At 44.7% G+C, this 19977-nt stretch overlaps 1 protein-coding gene across 2 annotated transcripts in view; it reads left to right on the top strand.

Annotated features, from left to right (window-relative positions):
• The window catches only part of Cnbd2 (cyclic nucleotide binding domain containing 2), a 67895-nt gene that overhangs the window by 36114 nt on the left and 11804 nt on the right, over nt 1–19977 (top strand). For both annotated transcript variants that reach the window (XM_031372484.1, XM_031372483.1), the window contains exons 9-10: nt 5579–5693; nt 17999–18176. In XM_031372484.1, coding sequence (XP_031228344.1) covers nt 5579–5693; nt 17999–18176 — 293 coding nt within the window. The remainder of the gene's footprint in view (nt 1–5578; nt 5694–17998; nt 18177–19977) is intronic.

Genomic DNA, 19977 nt, shown 5'->3' on the forward strand with positions numbered 1-19977 from the left:
CCTCCCAGCCAGAATCCTAGGTCTGTTTCTGTCATTTCCATAGCCATGTCTCTTCTAGAATGACACAGGATGGGATCGTAGAGAATGTCGCCATTCAGATTGTTTTTTACTTACAAGTTTGCATTTAAGATGCTTTTTATCACTTGATTTCTTTTTAGTGTTGAGTAATATTTGATTGTTGAGATGCATCACGATTATATATATATATATATATATATATATACACACACACACACATATAATATGATATATATATGCAAATTCTCGGACCCACCACCTAAGAGCTATTAAATCCAAAAGTCCAGGAGGGAGGGCTTATAAGTAGTTAACAAAGCTCCAAGAATTCTGAAGCACACAAGAGTACTTTTGTAAAATTTATCTTTTTTTTTTTTACTTATTCACTTTACATCCCACTCCTGGTCACCGCAACAATCCTTACCCTCTACCCCCACCCTTCTCTTCTGAGCAGGTGGGAGCCCCCTGGATATCCCTCCCACCTTGGCACTTCAAGTTTCTGAGACTAGGCTCTTCCTCTCCCACTGAGGCCAGGCAAGGCATCCCAGCTAGAAGAACACATCCCACATATGGGCAACAGCTTTTGGGATAGCCTAATTCCAGTTGTTTGGAACTCATATAAAGACCAAGCTGCACATCGGTTACATATGTGCAGGGAGGCCTAGGTCCAGCCTCTGTATGTTCTTTGGTTGGTAGTTCAGACTCTTGAGAGCCCCAAGGATCCAGGTTAATTGATTCTGTTGGTCTTCCTGTAGAGTTCCTATCCTCTCCAGGGCCCATAATCTGTCTTCCTGTTCTTCCATAAGAGTTCCCAAGCACGGCTGAGCAGTGGTAGCGCACACCTTTAATCCTAGCACTTGGGAGGCAGAGGTAGGCCTGGTCTATAGAGTGAGTTCCAAGACAGCCAGGGCTACACAGAGAAACCCTGTCTCGAAAAACAAAACAAAACAAAAACCAAGAGTCCCCAAAGCTCCACTCATGTTTGGCTGTGGGTGTCTGTATCTGTCTGAGTCAGCTGCTGGGTGGAACCTCTCAGAGGACAGCATGCTCCTGTCTGCAAGAGTATAAGAGAGTGGCATTAATAGTGTTGGGGATTGATGCTTGAACATGGGATGGGTCTCAAGGTGGGCCGGTTATTGGTTGGCCTTTCCTTCAATCTCTGCTCTATCCCTAGAGTACTTTTTAAAAGGGAAATTCCTGTGTCTCCCTAAAGATTGGTTCATTGCAAAACCTGCGTGGCAGTTAAGTGCCACAGGTGACTCCAGGAGAGTTGGGACTCCTGAGGAAGGACTGTTGAGGCCACACTGTGGCTACAGGAAGGACACCCTGGGCCAGCAGTGGAGCTAGGCTTGTTCCTTGTAGTGCTTTACTAAAATCTAGACTTTAACGTTAAGGTTTACGACAGTCCTCATCTGTGGCTTCGAGAATTCGGAGCAGGCCACAGCATGCCAGAACCCATGTGTCCTCTAGCTGGAACTGAGATGCCCCTGCTCTTCGGAAGGGACCATTCTCTTGTCTCACTTGTGTTTGCCATGTAGCTCTTTACCTGTTCAGACCTCCTCAACATCCTGACTCCTATGTTCCTGCCACAAGAGGCTGAAGCTAGCAGCCAGCAGCTGATTTCTCCCAAGGGAGGTTGAGGATTCCTACTGGGATCTCAAACTCAGTTATTGGCCATAATCGATCCATTGTGAGCCACTTGGGGTCCTGGTTGGATCTCTCTCTGCAAGTACCAGACGCAATAAAGGGCTGTAAGAGACTTTCCCAAGAGGAATCCTTTCTCTTGAATCTGCACTTATTGGGTGAGAAGAATTTGTCCAATGAATGTTGAACAGAGCCCTTAGGACAGGGCCTGGCATACAACAAAGGCTTATGAGATGTCCGTTCCCTTGCTAATAGTAGGCTGTCTTCAGGCTCAACCCTTCTGTGTCTCTTAGGGTTTCTATTAAGAAGGGTAAGATCCCTGAAGATGGAGCAATGGCTCAGTGGTTAAGAGTACTGGCTGTTCTTCCAGAGGACCCCAGTTCAGTTCCCATCACCCACATGGCAGCTCTCAACTGTCTGTAACTCTAGTTCCAAAAGATCTTAGAGTGTTCACAACAATACATATAAAATATAAATAAAATTTTAAAAGAATAATTTTCTATAAAGATAGGACATAAAAGGAACATAGCACTTTTTCCCCCCTGCTGCTGGGATTTAAGCCCAGGGCCTTGAGTATGCTAGGATTGCTTTCTTATTGTTTCTTCGAAAAGCAGGGTCTCTCTGTGTAGCCCATGCTGGCCTCAAACTTGAAGTCCCCCTGCCTCAGCCTTTGTTGTGCTGAGACTATAGCCTGTGCTTGGCCTGGAGACTTGATCCAAACTCCCACAATCAGAAGAGCAGGAGTTAAAGGCTGCCTTTTAAAGTTTCCGCTCACGCCATCACAAGCCGCCTCTCTCAGGAAACTGACCAAAGCAAATAAAGAGGCTGTGCTCAAGAATACCGTCTCACTGCCACCTAGGGGAGAACACCAGCATTTGGGAGCTGACTCCGTGGCCTCTATAGAGTGAAAAGATGCCTGGCAGTGGTGGCCAACACTAATCCCAGCACTCAGGAGACAGAGGCAAGCCAGACTCCGAGTTCAAGGTAATCCTGGTCTACAGAGTTCCAAGACAGGAAGGGCTATGTAATGAGACCATCTCAAAAAAAGAAAATTAAAGATGCATGTTAGAGTTGCTTGTTGTACAGAGCATAGAAAACCACTGCAAGGGGTCTACACAATCATTTTCTCATGTCATCTAGAAGTAAGCTTAAGTCTATGAGTGAATGGGGTTAAAATAGACAATGGCTTTCCTTGTGTTAGCCAGCATTTTCCACTCATAGAACTGAGTCACTGTCACCCCGAGGACAGGGGGCTTTGGAAGGTGGATGGTTTTGTTCTGTCTTAAACAAAATAAGTTATAGGGAATGCTGACAAATTAGAAATGGCCAAATGTGAATCTCTTAGAAAGTGCTTTCTGGGGTGTGGAGAGATGGCTCTGTGATTAAGCACTGCAGAGGACCTGGGATCAGTCGTCAGCAGCTACTTCAGGCAGCTCAGAACTGCCTACAACTCCTTCCAAGGGTCCAGTAACATCTTTGGAGTCTCCTAGGGTACCTAGGAGTCTACAGACATAAACACACATAAGATTAAATAAATGTGAAAACTATTCTTGAAGTATAACAAACAGTATAACGTACGTAATGGAATTTCCAATCTGAACCGTTTCTCTCTCGTTTTTTTAAAAAAGATTTATTGATTATTATACATGAGTACACTGTAGCTGTCTTCAGACACACCAGAAGAGGGCATCAGATCTCATTATGAGTGGTTGTGAGCCACCATGTGGTTGCTGGGATTTGAACTCAGGACCTTCGGAAGAGCAGTTGATGCTCTTACCCGCTGAGCCACCATCTCTCCAGCCCCGTTTCTCTTTTTTTAAAAAAATTTATTTATTCTTATTTATATAAGTATACTGTAGCAGTCTTCAGACACACCAGAAGAGGGCATCAGATCTCATTACAGATGGTTGTGGACCACCATGTGGTTGCTGGGAATTGAACTCAGAACCTCTGGAAGAGCAGTCAGTGTTCTTAACCGCTGAGCCATCTCTCCAGCCCTGAACCATTTCTCTTGACAAATTCTACACCTGTCAACCGTCACCAAATCAACATACTGAACATTTCCATCCTCCAGAAGACAGCTTGTACCTTTTCTCGAACAAAAATTCCCCAAAGACACTCCTAATATCACCACAGGCTACTTTGAGGTTGATTTTTATGTATGTGGGTATTTCGCTTACCTGTATGAGTGTGCAACACATGTGCAATGCCTGTGGAGTTCAGAAGAGGGCATTGGATCCCCTGGAACCGTAGTTACAGATGGCTTGTGAGCTGCCTGCCATGTAGGAGCAGCAACTGAACCCATGTCCTCTGGAAAAGCAGTTGGTGTTCTTAACCTCTGAGCTACCTGTCCAGTCCTACCACAGAGCACTTTAACCAGCCTCTAAATAAATAATATTAGTGCATATACCTGGTATGTTTTTTCAACTCAACTGTATGTTGAGGAGACAGAGGCAGGAAGATAGCTTGGGTTCCCTGGTCAAGGAGTGTAGTGGGTCTGAGAGCTCCAAGTTCAGGGACAGACCCTGGCTCAAAAAACAAACAAAACAACATCAACAACAACAAAAGGTAGAGGAGTTGGAGAGATGGCTCAGAGGTTAAGAGCACTGACTGCTTTTCCAGAGGTCCTGAGTTCAATTCCCAGCAACCACATGGTGGCTCACAACCATCTGTAATGGGGTCTGATGCCCTCTTCTGGTGTGTCTGAAGACAGCTACAGTGTACTTCTATACATAAAATAAATGAATAAATCTTAAAAAAAAAAAATAAGAGAATGAAGACGATACATGATGTCATCCTCTGGTCTATACATGCAGACACACGTACACACACATACATGGCACATGGGCACACATACAAACGTGTACACACATACACAGAAAAGCAGTAGCATAGAATAATATTTGGCCTGAAGTATAACTAGGGTTTCTTTTTCTTTGTCTTTTGAGACAAAATTTCTCTATGTAGCCACCATGCGGTTGCTGGGATTTGAACTCAGGACCTTCGGAAGAGCAGTTGATGCTCTTACCCGCTGAGCCACCATCTCTCCAGCCCTGTTTCTCTCTCTTTTTAAAAAAAAATTTATTTATTCTTATTTATATAAGTACACTGTAGCAGTCTTCAGACACACCAGAAGAGGGCATCGGATCTCATTACAGCTGCCTTGAGATTTGTCTTGTAGAACAGGCTGGCCTTGAACTCATAGAGATCCGCCTGTCTCTGCTGGTATTAAGGGTGTGCTACCATAGTCCCCCACTCCCCCTCCCTCTCCCCCTCCTCCTGCTTTTCTGTTAATACACATTTTCATCTGCTGTTACCTGAAAGGTGAGTGAGTGTCATCCGTTATACTCACTTTCCTTAGGAACCTAGGTGACCTTTTTTGTTTTGTTTTCTGTAGAAGGGCATTTTGCCTGCATGCCTGTAAGTGCACCATGTGTGCCTGGTATCTGAGAGGCCAGAGAGGGCGTCCGATCCCGTGGAACTGGAGTTGCAGCTGTTTGTGAGCTGTGTGGTTGCTGGTGACCAAGTCTGTCAGGAAGAGCAGCCGGTGCTCTCGACCTCTGAGCCATCTCTCCAGCCCCACAGGTCACCATGCCTAAGATTAGAAATTAACTACAATATAATTAGAGAAGTCAGGGAACGTCAGCGTCAACAGGATGTGCAACCTGGGGTTCACAGCGCCACCAAGTGTCCCATCCCATCCTCGACGGTGACCTTGGTCCGTGTCAGTACTATGTGTAGTTCTCATGCTGCTATTGGTGTTTGAATTGTTTATGTGGAGGTAACGTTTTTATCAAGGAGAACACCTTGACCTACATGTACTGAGCAAATAAAGCAAAAGGGGGTCAGGTGAGGTCAAAGCCGGGCCTACCTGGGTGCCCAGGTCTAACCCTTTGCTTGTATCCCCTGATGTGTCCAGGGCAGCTGTGAGATCCTGCGAATGGTAGCCCTGGGGGACTGTCGTGCCTATTACAAGTGGGTCTGGCAGCAACTGGAGCTGTTGGACCACAAGCCTCTGAGAGTTCACAACAGTGGTAAGTCACAGGGCCACATCTGGCAGTTGACAGCACAGCTGGCTGGGGAGAGGTGTGTCCCCTGGGTCCCTCTCTGGCTCCAGTCCCCAATGCACAGACTTGTGGACACCTTTTTCTGCTTTGATCATTCTTTTTTAAAAACCAGAGAGTCCCGCCTGCTGGCCAGGCTGCCCCTTCCCTCTCGCTGGGTTCTTCTATGGAAGTGCTTTCTCCTGCCTCACACGCCCCACCCCTGTCTTTCCCCCAGCTCTCACCCGCTTCTCACATCTTACCAAAGCATCTCTATTCAGAGACGTCTCCCAGACTTCTCATGCTGAAGCAGCATTTCCCTCCGCTCTCACTATATCCCACTTGCATCTGCTGAATTTGTCTTCTGTCGTGTCTGTCCCACAGAAATCGTACACTGAATCTGAATTGGTTGTTAAATAGCTGTCTCCCTAGAATTTAAGCTCCATATTCTCAGGGCCTGTGGCTATCCCAGGCATCTTGTGTATATTCAGAGTGACTCAGAATTAATAGACACTCGTGTTGTTGCTACTGTGGATGGTTTCAGGTATGTCCTAAGATATGATTGTGTCTGTGTATTCTCTGGCACCCATCTAAGTTCACATAGATGCCAAGAGTAACTGCTATCATTCATTGAATTCTGCATATACCCAGGAGTTTGGCTGTTTATACGTAAGTGTAATTCATATAAAGGATACATTAGTCAGGGTTTTCTAGAGTAACAAATTATAGAATGAATCTCTCTATATGTATATTTAGAAATGGGATTTTTTAGAATGGCTTACAGGCTGTGGTCCAGCTAGTCCGACAATGGCTGCCTATGAATAAACGGTCCAAGAATTCAGCAGCTGTTAAGTCCACAAGGCTGGAGGTCTCAGCTGGAACCCAAAGAAGTAGGCTCAAATGTCAGTGAAGGAATGGACTTCTTCCATGTCCTTAGACACACCTTCAGCAGAAGGTGTGGCCCAGGTTAGAGGTGGGTTTTCCCCTCTCTAAAGATCTGAAGTAAAGGCGTGTGTTCCTACTTCAAAGGTTTGGATTAGAAGTGGATTTTCCTACTTCAAATTAAGCAACAATCCCTCACAGGTGTGCCCTCCATTTAATTCCAGATGAAGTCAAGTTGGCAACCAAGAATTGCCATCACCACAGAGTTTCAATAAGATACAATTATATTCCCATTTCACAGATACAGAAAGCGAGGCTCGGAGAGGTGAGACTCTTGACTAAGAATGGAGACCTGCAGAGTGCAGGCCCAGTTTACTGAAAACCAAGAGCGTTCATGTTTGTCAGGGGCTCCAGCCTTACTCAGATTCCATTTCCTATTGTTGAACATGAACAGTGTCAGAAAAAAGAACTAGAATCTGCCTAAGGTGGTAGCTTCCTGACTCTGGGGTCATGTTGGTTCTGTTCACAAGAGCCTGTGGTGTGTGTGTGTGTGTGTGTGTGTGTGTGTGTGAGAGAGAGAGAGAGAGAGAGAGACAGAGACAGAGACAGAGACAGAGACAGAGACAGAGAGACAGAGATGTTTGTGTGTGTGTGTGTGTGTGAGATATGTGTGTATATCTGTGTGATGTGTGTGTTTGTATGGTATGTGTATGTGTGATGTATGTATGTGTGGTATGTGTGTGTGAAAGAGTGTGCATGTATGTGTGTGTGGTATGTGTATGTGTGTGTTTGTGTGCTATGTTTATGTGTGTGTGTGGTTATGTATGGCATGTTTGTGTGCTATGTGTGTGTGTGAGTATGTATATGTGTATGTAATATGTGTGAGTAATGAGGCCCCAGCCCTCAACAGACATCCTCAGTGGCTCAGGGGTTACACATTTTACCAAGTATCAGCTCTGAACTTCCTCCCAGCAATCCCTTGAGATGATAATCCAGCCTCTCCAAGGGTCACCTGGAGGATGTGTCCAGTTGTTCTGCCATCACAGCTGAAGCTAACATGGGTGGATGGGCAGGAGAGAAAAATACATGTAGGGTGTGGCAAAGAGAATTTTGGAGTTTGACAGAGCAAGGTTTGCCTCACAGGGTAGTGGCACTTCAAGTCTTTACAGACAGTGTCAGCATTAAAGCCTACTGAGCAGGGCGGTGGTGGTGCTCGGCTTTAATCCCAGCAGAGATTGGGAGGCAGAGACAGGCAGATTTCTATGAGTTCAAGGCCAGCCTGGTCTACAGAGTGAGCTCCGGGACAGCCAGGGCTACACAGAGAAATTCTGTCTGGAAAAACCAAATCAACCAGCCAAACAAACAAAAGCTAAGGCTCAGACCACAGGGTTCTGTGTGACACTGGACAAATGGTCGTCTCCTTGTACATCCGTGTCCTTGGGTCCTGTAAAATGTAAATTATGTTCCTTATATCATGGTATTATTTGGATGTTAAACAAATGAATATACAAAACTCATAGACCACTCCCTAGATGAATGAATAAAGGGTAGAAACTTGTCAACATCATTACAAGGTGACAGGCAGTCTAAAAGGGATGTCAGCTCTCACATCAGCACTGATACATAGATATAAGGCTGTACTGAACAAATTTGGATGTGCTATGTTTAATACTTTTAAATTTCTCTTTTGATTTCTTCTCTGACCCACTGAATATTAATGTGGGTGTTAGTTAGTCCCCACTGAATATTAATGAGAGTGTTATTTATAAAGATTTGGGGGCCATCCAGCCATCTTTGCCATTTATTATTTATTATTATTTCTATGATAAAATATTCGGTACAGTTTGAATCCTCTCAAACATGTTGAAACTTGTTTTATGGCCCAGAAAGCAATCTATCTTGGTAAATGCTCCATTTGCATTTGAAAAGAATATGCTGTTATCTGGTGCTGCGTGCTGCGAATGTTAGTCAGCTGGGGTGGTGATGTTAGTCAAGGGGTCTGTGTCCTTCCTGATTCTCCCCTCTAAGAGCTGAGAGTTAATCTCCAGCTCCTATGTTCTTTCTCTCCCTCTCTCCGCTCCCCATTCCCCCCATCCTGCCCCGTCCTCATCACAGGCTGATATTGACCTCTTCAAGACAAGTAAAATGAACTTCTTTTTAAGGTGCTAGGCCTTGAGCCCCAGACAGCACAGACCAGGCAGGTCTGCCATGAGCTACATTCTTGGCCTAAAATGAACTTTGTCTCTGGTAGCATTCTTTACTCAAAGTCTCCTTTTTCTGATACTATTAATTTAGCTTCCTTTGATTACTATTAGTTTGATACTTCCCTTTCTACTCATTTGTATTTAATTGTTGGGTAGCTTTATATTTAAAATGGCTTTTTCTTTCTTTCTCTTTCAGGTTTTGAATTTTTTTTTTCTTTTGTGTGTGTGTGGTAATGGGGATCAAGCCTAGGGTCTTGAGTGTGCTGAGGAAGCACTGTACCACAGAACTATATCTGTGGTCCCTAAAATAAGTCTGTTTTAATCTTTTAAAACGTTTTGTTGGGCTGGAGAGATGGCTCAGCGGTTAAGAGCACCCACTGCTCTTCTGAAGGTCCTGAGTTCAAATCCCAGCAACCACATGGTGGCTCACAACCATCTGTAATGAGATCTGATGCCCTCTTCTGGAGTGCCTGGAAACAGCTGAAATGTACTTATATATAATAAATAAATAAATCTTTAAAAAAAAACCATTTTGTTTATTTTAGATGGGAAGGGCATGTGTGCCTATGAGAGGACAAGTTTTAGCAGTTAATTGTCCCCATGGTGATGGGGGTCCTGTGGGGTTGAACTCAGGTTACCAGGCTTGGCAGTGAGTACGGCTGCCCCACCCCTTCTTGCTCAGACAGGGTTTCTTTGTGTAGCTCTGGCTGACATGGAACTCACTCTGTAGAGCAGGATGGCCTCGAACTCAGAGCCCTGCTTGCCTCTGCCTTCTGAATGCTGAGATTAAGGGCATGAGACTCAGTGGCAAGCACCTTTAAAAAATGAACTTCTTTGGAATGGGACAGCAGAGGGGTAAGATGGAGCTGCTAGAGTTTCTCGGTATCATGGTGGATCCACAAGGATTCGCCACTGGAGGAATCAGATTTTAATAAGGCTTACAAGGTTAGATTTTAGCTGTTACACCCCAAGATTGAGTTACCATTGTTCCTGAACTAAGTCTGTGTTGCATTTTCCTTCACACAGCATCTTATCTGGGTTCAAGAGAGAAAGGTATGGCTGCAAAACGTGTGTTTACCAGAGGTGCACCACAAAGGCCATGGGGGATTTGAAACACGGGGTTGGCGTGGTAGTGACCCACCAGTGGGAACCTAGGGAGCTGGGTGGAGAGATCGTGGAGTTCAGAGTCAGAATCTCCACGAGATAAAGACAGGTCAATCATTGCCCTCCAATGCATGGTCCGCCAGGCTGTGAGGGCAGAGGCACAATGTGCTTGCTGCTTTTTTAATATTTCCCACAGTTGGTAAACCAATGTGTTGGGAAAGAATCCACTAGAAATTTAAGATTACTAGCCTGAGAGTTAGAGGGTTTGTTTTTGTTTTTGTTTTTGGTGGTGGTGGTGGTGTTTCGAGACAGGGTTTTTTTGTATAGCCTGGCTGTCCTGGAACTCACTCTGTAGACCAGGCTGGCCTCGAACTCAGAAATCCGCCTGCCTCTGCCTCCCAAGTGCTAGGATTAAAGGCGAGCGCCATCACTGCCCAGAGAGAGTTAGAGTTTTATTTTATTTCTTTTCTTTTTTTTTAAGTGAATAGCTGGGTAGCGCTGAGATGAGTCACATGGGATGAGTCACATGAGATGAGTCACATGGACTTAAAAGAAAGCAGTCTCTGAGGTCCCCTGCTGTGGGGAGTGCAGGCTGCTCTGAGTCAGAGAGCTGTAGAATGGACGTTGCCTATTTCTTGTGGCAGAGATTGATTGAACTGTGAATTTATAAAACTGGGATTATTTGCTTTTAGGATAGGTTTATATACAGATTTTGTCCGAATCATGTGGGGAATTTCACCAGCGGTTCTGAACTAGGATAGGGAAAATTAGTCACTGACTTCAAGAGAGAGGGCAGTGAACAGGTATTAGTAAAATAAATGTCTATGGCTCCAGGCAGAGAGTCAAACAGATTGATGATATAACAAGTTGGCTGCTCTAGGCAGAGAGCCGAATCATAAGATGGTATAAAATTGCTTTACTTGTCTCACAGGATACTCATATTCTGTCTGACGTGGGCTCCATGGGAATACTGGGTTTTATATCCTCTTGGCAACAAGTACAGACATATATAATATTTAGTGTTATATTAATTTGTTTTGAATTGTTTTAATTTGAGCTAGGATAGGGAATATTAGTCACTGACTCTAGAGTAGAGAATGCAGTGATAATCATTGCCTGCTTTGAACATGTATTCCTTATCTATGTCTGTGGCTCCAGGTAGAGAGTTCAACAGACAGATATTATAAAGGTATTAATAAGATATGTCTGTGGCTCTGGGCAGAGAGCCAAACAGAAAGATGATATAGATTGTTTAACCAGCCACATAAAGCTCATATTCTGCTAACGTGGGCTTCACGGGAATCTTGAGTGTCTTTTCCTGCTTGGTAAGATAGGAAAGGCCTATGTGTAGGTATATACAGTATTTTAGTTCACTTCATTTGTTTTAGATTGCTTTGATTTTCAAAATGGGTGTGATTTTGAGTTTTGTGGTTATATTATTCCTCTGGGAGAGAGGTCTAAATAATGGGTTTTCTGATTTCTGGCTCAAGGATATGCTGATTTGGGAAAAGGTTTTGTCTTTTGCCTTTGGAAAAGGTAATTCACGTATTCACACTAGAGTTATATGGATCAGTTGTTGTTTTGTTTTGTTTTGTTTTTTGGTTTTACAAGACAGGGTTTCTCTGTATAGCCCTGGCTGTCTTGGAACTCACTCTGTAGACCAGGCTGGCCTGGGACTCAGAAATCCGCCTGCCTCTGCCTCCCATGTGCTGGGATTAAAGGCATGTTCTACCACTGCCCGGCTTGGATCATATTTGATAGAGGGAAACCCCATGAAGAACTAGATTCCAGAGAATCAAACAAAAAGGTTATCTTGATGATACTAAAAAATTGTTTTGAGAGCTGGGCAGTGGGGGCACACACCTTTAATCCCAGTACTTGGGAGGCAGAGGCAGGTGGATTTCTTAGTTCGAGGCCAACCTGGTCTACAGAGTGGGTTCCAGGACAGCCAGGGCTACACAGAGAAACCCTGTCTCGAAAACAAAACAAACAAACAAAAAATTGTTTTGAGATTTGCATATTACAAAATATACAGCCTTGGTGAGTCTCTGCTTGAATTCCAGATGTCTTGGACTTTCAGCCAGATCTAGTCAAGACAGACATCAGAGACTAAATCAATCATTTGTGTGGTTTTCTTAAGGCCAACCAACTCTATTTACCCTACCCTACTCAACCCTTAAAAATATCTCAATGCCCATATTCAGCTTGAAGAAGTTATGAAGAGTCGCTGCCCCAGTTCTCTGGGCTTTGAGGCTGGAGGGGGTTATTATAGGTTGTATGTCAAATGGTCATAATTGGAACAGGGAGGAATAACTAGAATTGATTGCATAGATCATACAGAATTTTATTTTGAAGCAAAATCAAGGTTTTCATTGGTATAAATTTCTTCTATTGATACAAAAATTTTAAATTACAGGGCATAGACCTAGTCCTTCTGTAACTGTCATTATAAACTGATCTGAGGCCGGGCAGTGGTGGCTCATGCCTTTAATCCCAGCACTTGGGAGGCAGAGGCAGGCAGATTTCTGAGTTCGAGGCCAACCTAGTCTACAGAGTGAGTTCCCGAATAGCTAGGGCTACAAAGAGAAACCCTGTCTCGAAAAACCACCACCACCACCACCACCACAACCAACAACAACAACAACAACAACAACAACAACAAAAACCTGATCTGAGATGATTAAACTTGTGAGTTAAGGGCCAAATAGCAAATTCATGGCTCTGAGTTTATTGTTAGGGTGTTTTCAGATATTTGAATTAGAAATAGCTGAGAGTAGTTAATGAAGAACAGTCCAGATTACTTTATATAGATAATTGGTTTTCAAAAACGTCAGAAATCCACAGAATGTGACATTTAATGTTGAAACATCTGCGTCTAGCAGCTTCCCATTCATGGATTCAAAGAAGCATCTTACCTGAGCATCTTACCTCCAGGTGAGGCTGTGCATTGTACCTAGGCGGCCACTGAGAAGAAAACTGCCGGTCTCTCCGGCAGACCTGCACTGTTCTTGAAAGGACACAATTTACAGGTTAGGACAGCTTTGTTCTGCCGAGACAGAATAGGCTAGTCCTTAATATTCCTGTATCTCTAAGGTCTGTCAGATGATCCTGGGCCAGAAGGCTGAAGACATGCTCCGTCTTCCTGACTTACTGGGGCTGTAGAGGTTGGCAGCTCTCTCTACAGTTTGTCTCAGTTCTGGAAGCTGTGTTAAGCTTCCTATATATTTTCAGTTAATGTTGGTCATTCTTGGATTTCTGATGGGGTTGAAAAACTACATATAGTCTCATAGCCAGCCCAGGCTATTTACATTGAGAGAATAGATTTGAGAGGATGGTTTTCAGATGCCATAGTATTTAAGCCAGGACATGAGTCAGGTGTACAATGATAAGTCTTTTAATGTAGCATAGATGACAATGTTCTATCTTAATGACAAAATTGATGGACTGGGTGTTAGGTTTATCTATACCTTATATATTGCAAAATGGTAATAGTTGTGCTCTATATTGAGAGATTTTGTTTTTTAATTAGAAGAGAAAGGGACAAGTATTGTGGGTAGGCCTGGTGCTGTTCTTGTGAACCAATCCCCTAATGAATAAAGGAGCCAATCACTGGGCGAGTAGATGGGACTTCCATGTTGGACGGAGGAAGAGAGGAAACAGGAGGGAGTGAGGTCCTTTCTAGAATGGGACAGCAAAGGGTAAGATGGAGCTGCTAGAGTTTCTCAGTATCATGGCGGATCCACAAGGATTCACCTCCAGAAGAGTCAGATTTTAATAAGGCTTACAAGATTAGGTTTTAGTTGTTGAGCCAGAGATTGTTGTTCTGAACAACAACAACAACAAAGAGCTTTTTTAAAGATTTATTTATTTTATGTGTATGAGTACACTGTAGCTGCACAGATGGTCATGAGCCATCATGTGGCTGCTGGGAATTGAACTTAGGACCTCTGCTTGCTCCAGCCCTGCTCGCTCCAGCCCACTCACTTCAGCGTAATACACTGTAGCTGTCTTCAGACGCACCAGAAGAGGGCATTAGATCTCATCATGGATGGTTGTGAGCCACCATGTGGTTGCCGGGATCTGAACTCAGGACCTTTGGAAGAGCAGTCAGTGCTCTAACCCACTGAGCCATCTTGCCAGCCCCAAAAAGAGCTTCTTAAAGCCAGTGTGGAGTTGAGTCTTACTTTTATTCATTTTTAAATTCAGTCTGACAATCTCTTCCTTTCCCAGGACATCTAAGATATTTGCATGTAGCATGTTTAATACATGTAGCATGTTTAAGGTTGAAATCTACCATCTTTCTGTGTCTTTTCTGTTTCTTCTGTCTGGCCTCTCTTACTCGACCCTGCTTTTTGAATTATCTTATATGGTTTCCTCTGATTGTCTTGTTGGTTCTTCACTGTTTCTATGATGTCGTATTTTAGGGCTGTCTCATGACCGTGACGTGACCGTGACATGACCGTGACACGTCTGTAGCTTCTGTCAGCCTGCTGTCACACACTGAATCATACACAGTGGATTTCACTTCTTTCTTCCGAGGCATGGCACTGTATTCTCGCACCTTAGCACTATGTGGCCATTAGTATTTGCTTCAGTCACTTACCTACTTACCTTCTAAATGTACCTAATGAATAAAGAACTGTTCTGTTAACACACACGATTACCATTTCTTAGAATCTCCTTTCCCTTGTATGATCCAGACTTAGATCCAGTATCATTCCCTTCTTCCTGGAGTACTTCTAGAACACTTTTTGTATTCCACTTTTAAAATGTAATTTATTTTTTTGTGATATATATATGAGAGTGTGTGTCTGTTTGGACTTGTGTGTCCAAGTGCTGGTGGAGGCCAGAAGAGGGCGCTGGATCCCCTGGAGCTGGAGTTAGAGGTGGTTGTGAGCAGCCTGGTGAGGGGAACTCTGCAATAGCTGTGCATGCTCCCAACTGCTGAGACATCGGTCCAGCTCCTGGTGACAAGTTCTCTCAGCTTTTCTGTGGCTGAATACTTTTTGTCTTCCTCTGCTTTGAAGTTACGTATCTATGTATGTGAGCGTATGTATGCCATGCACGCCGGTACCTATAGAGATAAGGACTGGAGTTACAGGCAGGCGTGAGCCACACAATATGGGTGCCTTCTGTAAGAGATGCAAGCACTCCTAACTCTGAGCCATCTCTCTAGCCTCTCAGCTTCCTTTGGAAAAGAAAATTTCTGCATATATGTGGCAGTTTGGATGTGAAGTAGCTTCCCACAAACTCATAACACCCCTTGCTGGTAGCACAGTTGGGAAAGGTTATGGAACCTCTAGAAACCTTTAGGAATACAGGGTCCCTACTGGTAGCATGGTTGGCAAAGAGTATAGAACCTTTAGGAAGTAGGGCCCGGCGGGAGGAGGTCTGTAATCACTGGTGGGGCAGACCCTGGGATATGGGATTGCCCTACTTCCTGCCTAATGTCTTTACTTTCTGACCCACTGGGGGGTGAGGAGTCCCAGGCTTGTCTTGGTTGCTATAAGCTCTGCTGTGTCTTCCCCAGTAAGATGGGTGACACCACCTCACACTGGGACAGCAACCAAACCTTCCCCTAAGTTACTTCAGCCAAGTGTTCTTATTACAGCACTGAAGAATAGTTAATTCAATAGGAATTCCAAGTGAAGGGTTTGTGTTTGTGTGTCGTTTGTACGTGTGGAGGTCAGAGGACAACCTCTCCCGGAGTTGGTGCTCTCATTCCACCAGGGACTGAACTAGGGTCATCCAGCTTGGCAGCAAGCGTCTTTAACCACTGAGCCACCCCACCGGTCCTCTTTCAGTAGTGTGTATAGTGGGAGTCTATACGAGGGCGCATACAGGCGTGTATGTACATGGATTGTGCACGTGGCGGTCAGAGGTCAACATCAGGTGTTTTTTTTCTATTGTTCAGCATCTTAGCTTTTGAGACAGGATCTCTCCCTGAATCTGGAGCTCTGCAGGTTGTTTTCGGCTGGCTGGCTACCAGACCCCAGGAATCCTCCCATTTTCACAGCCCCAGTGCTGAGATTACAGGCTGAGATTATAGACATGCTGACACATACATGTGTGCATGTTTGTGTATGTGGATGTGGGCATACACGTGTCACATGTGGAAGTCACAGGACAGTCTTAGTTACCTTCCCCTTGTTTTTGTTGGGGACTCTGGTTTATCCATGAGCATGCCGGACTAGCTGTCCCTTGCTTGGTTTCTAGTTCCATATGTTTGGAATGTTTCTCTCCACCCCTTCATTCTCTGGTTGCTTCTTCTTCTTCTTCTTCTTTTTTTTTTTTTTGAGACAGGGTTTCTCTGTGTAGCCCTGGCTGTCCTGGAACTCACTCTGTAGACCAGGTTGGCCTCGAACTCAGAAATCCACCTGCCTCTGCCTCCCAAGTGCTGGGATTAAAGGCATGAGCCACCACTGCCCGGCTCTCTGGTTGCTTCTATCCTTGATGGTAGGGTCCATTTCCTGGGGGGCAACAAATAGATGCAGTTTACTTTTTAAATCCAATCTACTAGTCTATGTCTTTTTTATTGGAGAATTGATGTCATTGAGCTCCAGAGTTATTATTGTCAGATGTACATTAACTCCTGTGTTTCTGATGATTTTTGTAGTGTTTGGTGTTCTTCTATTCTTGTGCTTAGTCACTGTTCTAGCATGGTTTGTTCTTTGTGGCTCCCTAGATGTGTTTACCTTTAAAAAAAATGGGGGTGGGGACCCATCTACTTTACATGCATGTATATATACTATGTGTGTGTGTCTGTCAGATCCCCAGGAACTGGAGGAGTTTACAGATGTGAGCCACCTTGTGGGTGCTGGGAGTCAAACTCAGATTATCTATAAGAGCAACAAGTGCTCTCAATTGTGGAGCCATTCCTCCAGCATCATGTTTACTTTTCTCTTCTGGCCATAAGAGTCTTCCAAGGATGGGTTAGTGTTCATGAACTCCTATAGTTTGTTTTCATCATGAAGTGTGATTCTTTCTCCTTATTGCCATTGTCTTTCAGAAGTTGAACTAGAGATTCCCCCTGGCTGTATCCCCTAAGTAGGAGGACTAAAGGTACGAGCCATCAAGTCTGTCTTAGTTAGGGTTTCCATTGCTGTGAAGAGACACCATGACCAAGGCAACTCTTATAAAGGACAACATTTAATTAGGGCTGGCTTGCAGATTCAGAGGTTCAGTCCATTATCATCAAGGCAGGAAGCATGGTGCTGGAGGAGGTGAGAGCTGTGCATCTTGATTTGAAGGCAGCCAGGAGAGACTGGCATCCTCACATAGCTAAGAGGAAGCTCTCTCTTGCAATGGGTAGAGCCTGCACATGGGAGGAGTCCTCCAAAGCCCGCCCCCACAGTGACACACTTCCTCCTAACAGTGCTACTCCCTATGGACCAGGCATATTCAAACCACCATACTGGCCCACCTTGTTTTCTGAGGCAGAGTCTCCTACTAAGGCATAGAGCTTGCCAAGTAGGCTGGGCTGTGTGGCCCACAAGCCCTGAGGATCTGTCTGTCTTTCCTTCCCCAGGGCTGGGATACTAAGTACAAGCCACCATGCCTGACTATTTACATGGGTCTTTGGAGATCACACTCAGCTTTGTACATGCTAGGCAAGCACTCTACCAACTAAGTGGATTCTCTAGCCCCAAATATGATCCACTAGTAGAAAGAAGGGAGGGAGCTTTGAATCAACTAGAACTGAGTTCAAATTAAGAGTCAGTCTTTTAGAAGGCAATTTAAATTCTCTGGTCTTCATCTCATCTTTCCTACATAAGCTAATTTCTTTATCTAGATGTAATGACATAAAGATCTAATACAGGGCTGCCAGTGAGGGCCGTTTATGGAAGCTGCCTCCTTCTTCTTCTCCCTCCCTTTCTCCCCTCTCCGTCACTGGCTCTGTAGCCTTGGCTAGCCTAAAAGGCTGCCCTCAAAGTCATAGAGACTCCGCCTACACTCCTCCCAGGTGATGGGATTCCAATCCAACCCCACACCTCCTCCTTGCCTTCCTTCATGCACTAGGGCTCAGGCAGGTATCTCTGTGTTCCTCCACCGCCCCACGCTACACAAGGCCCATTGGCGTGTTTTTTCTGTGCTTTCTCTTAATAGAAATATCTCCAAAGGAAAGATTTAAGGAATTTCAGATCAAATCCTATCCTCTACAAGACTTCACTTATTTAAAACTTCTACGTCTCCAGAAAGCCAGAGAGCAACAGGGAATACTCGTCCACAGGAAGCCCAACAAAGCAGAAAATAATCTCCCCAAGTTGCTGGGCCCAAAGATCAAGTAAGCTGAGCTCTTGGCTGATGTGGGTGTGCAGGAGGCAGAGAGACTGGAGAGGGGCAGAGGTGCAGAGGGTCAACCCTAGATGCTGGGTGTGGGGGGAAGTCCTGAGTTTGGTACCCAGGCCTGCAATCACTGCCCCTCATTCACATGGCTACTTAAGGGCATCAGCCACTCTTTCCTTGGGGCCACAGTATTATGTTTAAAGCGGAAGGATCTTCCAGCTATGGAGGGGGTCCTCGTTTGCTGGGCCCTTTTGACTCCGCCTCCTCAGGAGACTGTCCACCTATGTGAGCAAGCTCTAGTATACAGGTAAGAGCTTGGCTCGCAGTCAGTCCAACCCGGATTCAAATCCCAGTCTGGCCACTTGTTCTGGGTCTGTGTCCCTTATCAAGGGCTCTGAATTCTCTAAGCCTATGCTTTGTAGTCAGTGGTTTCTGAGTCTCAGGGTCATTGTAAGCCAGTAGTTACATGAAATATTACTAAGTCATACTTAATGCTGGCGGAGTGCTTAGTGCCAAGCACTGAGTTATCTACCCCTAACGGTGCTGTGGTTATCACTCCCACTTTTCAGGAGAGAAAACCAAGATTCACCAAAGGGTAAAGTTGCTTGTTCATGAGCAGCTGGTCAAACATCTGTCTTTTATCTGGTATGAGTCTCACAGCTGGCATAGGACAGATCCACACTGAGACCTATGCTTTGGCCTTAACTTGATGACCCCTGAAAAACAGAGAACCATAACTGGGCTTGCAGGCGCACCACCCACTTCCCCCCTCCCATTTGAAACTCATGTATGGTAAAATATCAAAGCTAGGTGTGGTGGTGCATGCCTTTAATCTGAGCTCTTGGGAGGCAGAGGCAGGCAGGTCTCTGAGTTTGAGGCTGAAAGGCCCCCATAGCTGGGGAGACCCTCACTCAAGTCTTGGGATAACACGACCACCCAATAACTCACGAGAGACCGATCTTGCTGCAATCACATGAGGTTTATTCCAGATCTGGGGTCGAACTCATAGCCTGGCAGGCCAGAGGGGTTCGACCCCGAACACAAGAAGTGAGGGGTATTTAAAGGGAAAAACCATAACCCGAGGGGAGTGATGGGGTGACCAAGGATACATAGCATGAGAACAATAGAAAATTCTAAAGGAACCCACTCCCTAGTTGAGCCAGATCACAAGGAAGTCATTCTGCACACTCATTGTCTAGAGGAAATGTGGTTTGGTCATTGATATCTTCTTAATGACTGACTGCACCTAGGACTACTTAGATGACCAATATCCTGTGCTTTGGTCAATGCTATCTTCTCAATGGCTGACCATTGTCCTGTTCCTTATTCTGGGCAATGTTATCTTCTTAATAGCTGACCACTATCCTGTTCCTGGAACTGACCAGTCTACATTCCTGGCTCACAGAGACTTCCTATGCCTTCTTTAAGTAAAGGTTATACATTAATGCATTTCCATTAACATGCTTTTTCTAAATTTCTAAATTCAGCCTTTCAAGGCCAACCTGGTCTACAGAGGGAGTTCCAAAAAAGCCAAAGCTACATAGAAAAACCCTATTTCAAAAAAAAGAAAGAAAGAAAGGAAAAGAAAAGAAAGAAAGGAAAGAAAGAAATGAAAAGAGAAGGTATCAGTAATGAGGCAGTGTCAATGTCCCTGTTTCTTTGGAGGCATCGTCATTTATCCACTAATACTTCTGGTCTGCTGGCCTCCCTAAGAGTGACAGCTCATGCTTTCCAGGCAGGTGGATTTCTGAGTTCAAGGCCAGCCTGGTCTACAGAGTGAGTTCCAGGACAGCCAGGGC

Source organism: Mastomys coucha, unplaced genomic scaffold (genome assembly GCF_008632895.1).
Source record: "Mastomys coucha isolate ucsf_1 unplaced genomic scaffold, UCSF_Mcou_1 pScaffold15, whole genome shotgun sequence".
In the NCBI taxonomy this organism is placed as follows: domain Eukaryota; kingdom Metazoa; phylum Chordata; class Mammalia; order Rodentia; family Muridae; genus Mastomys; species Mastomys coucha.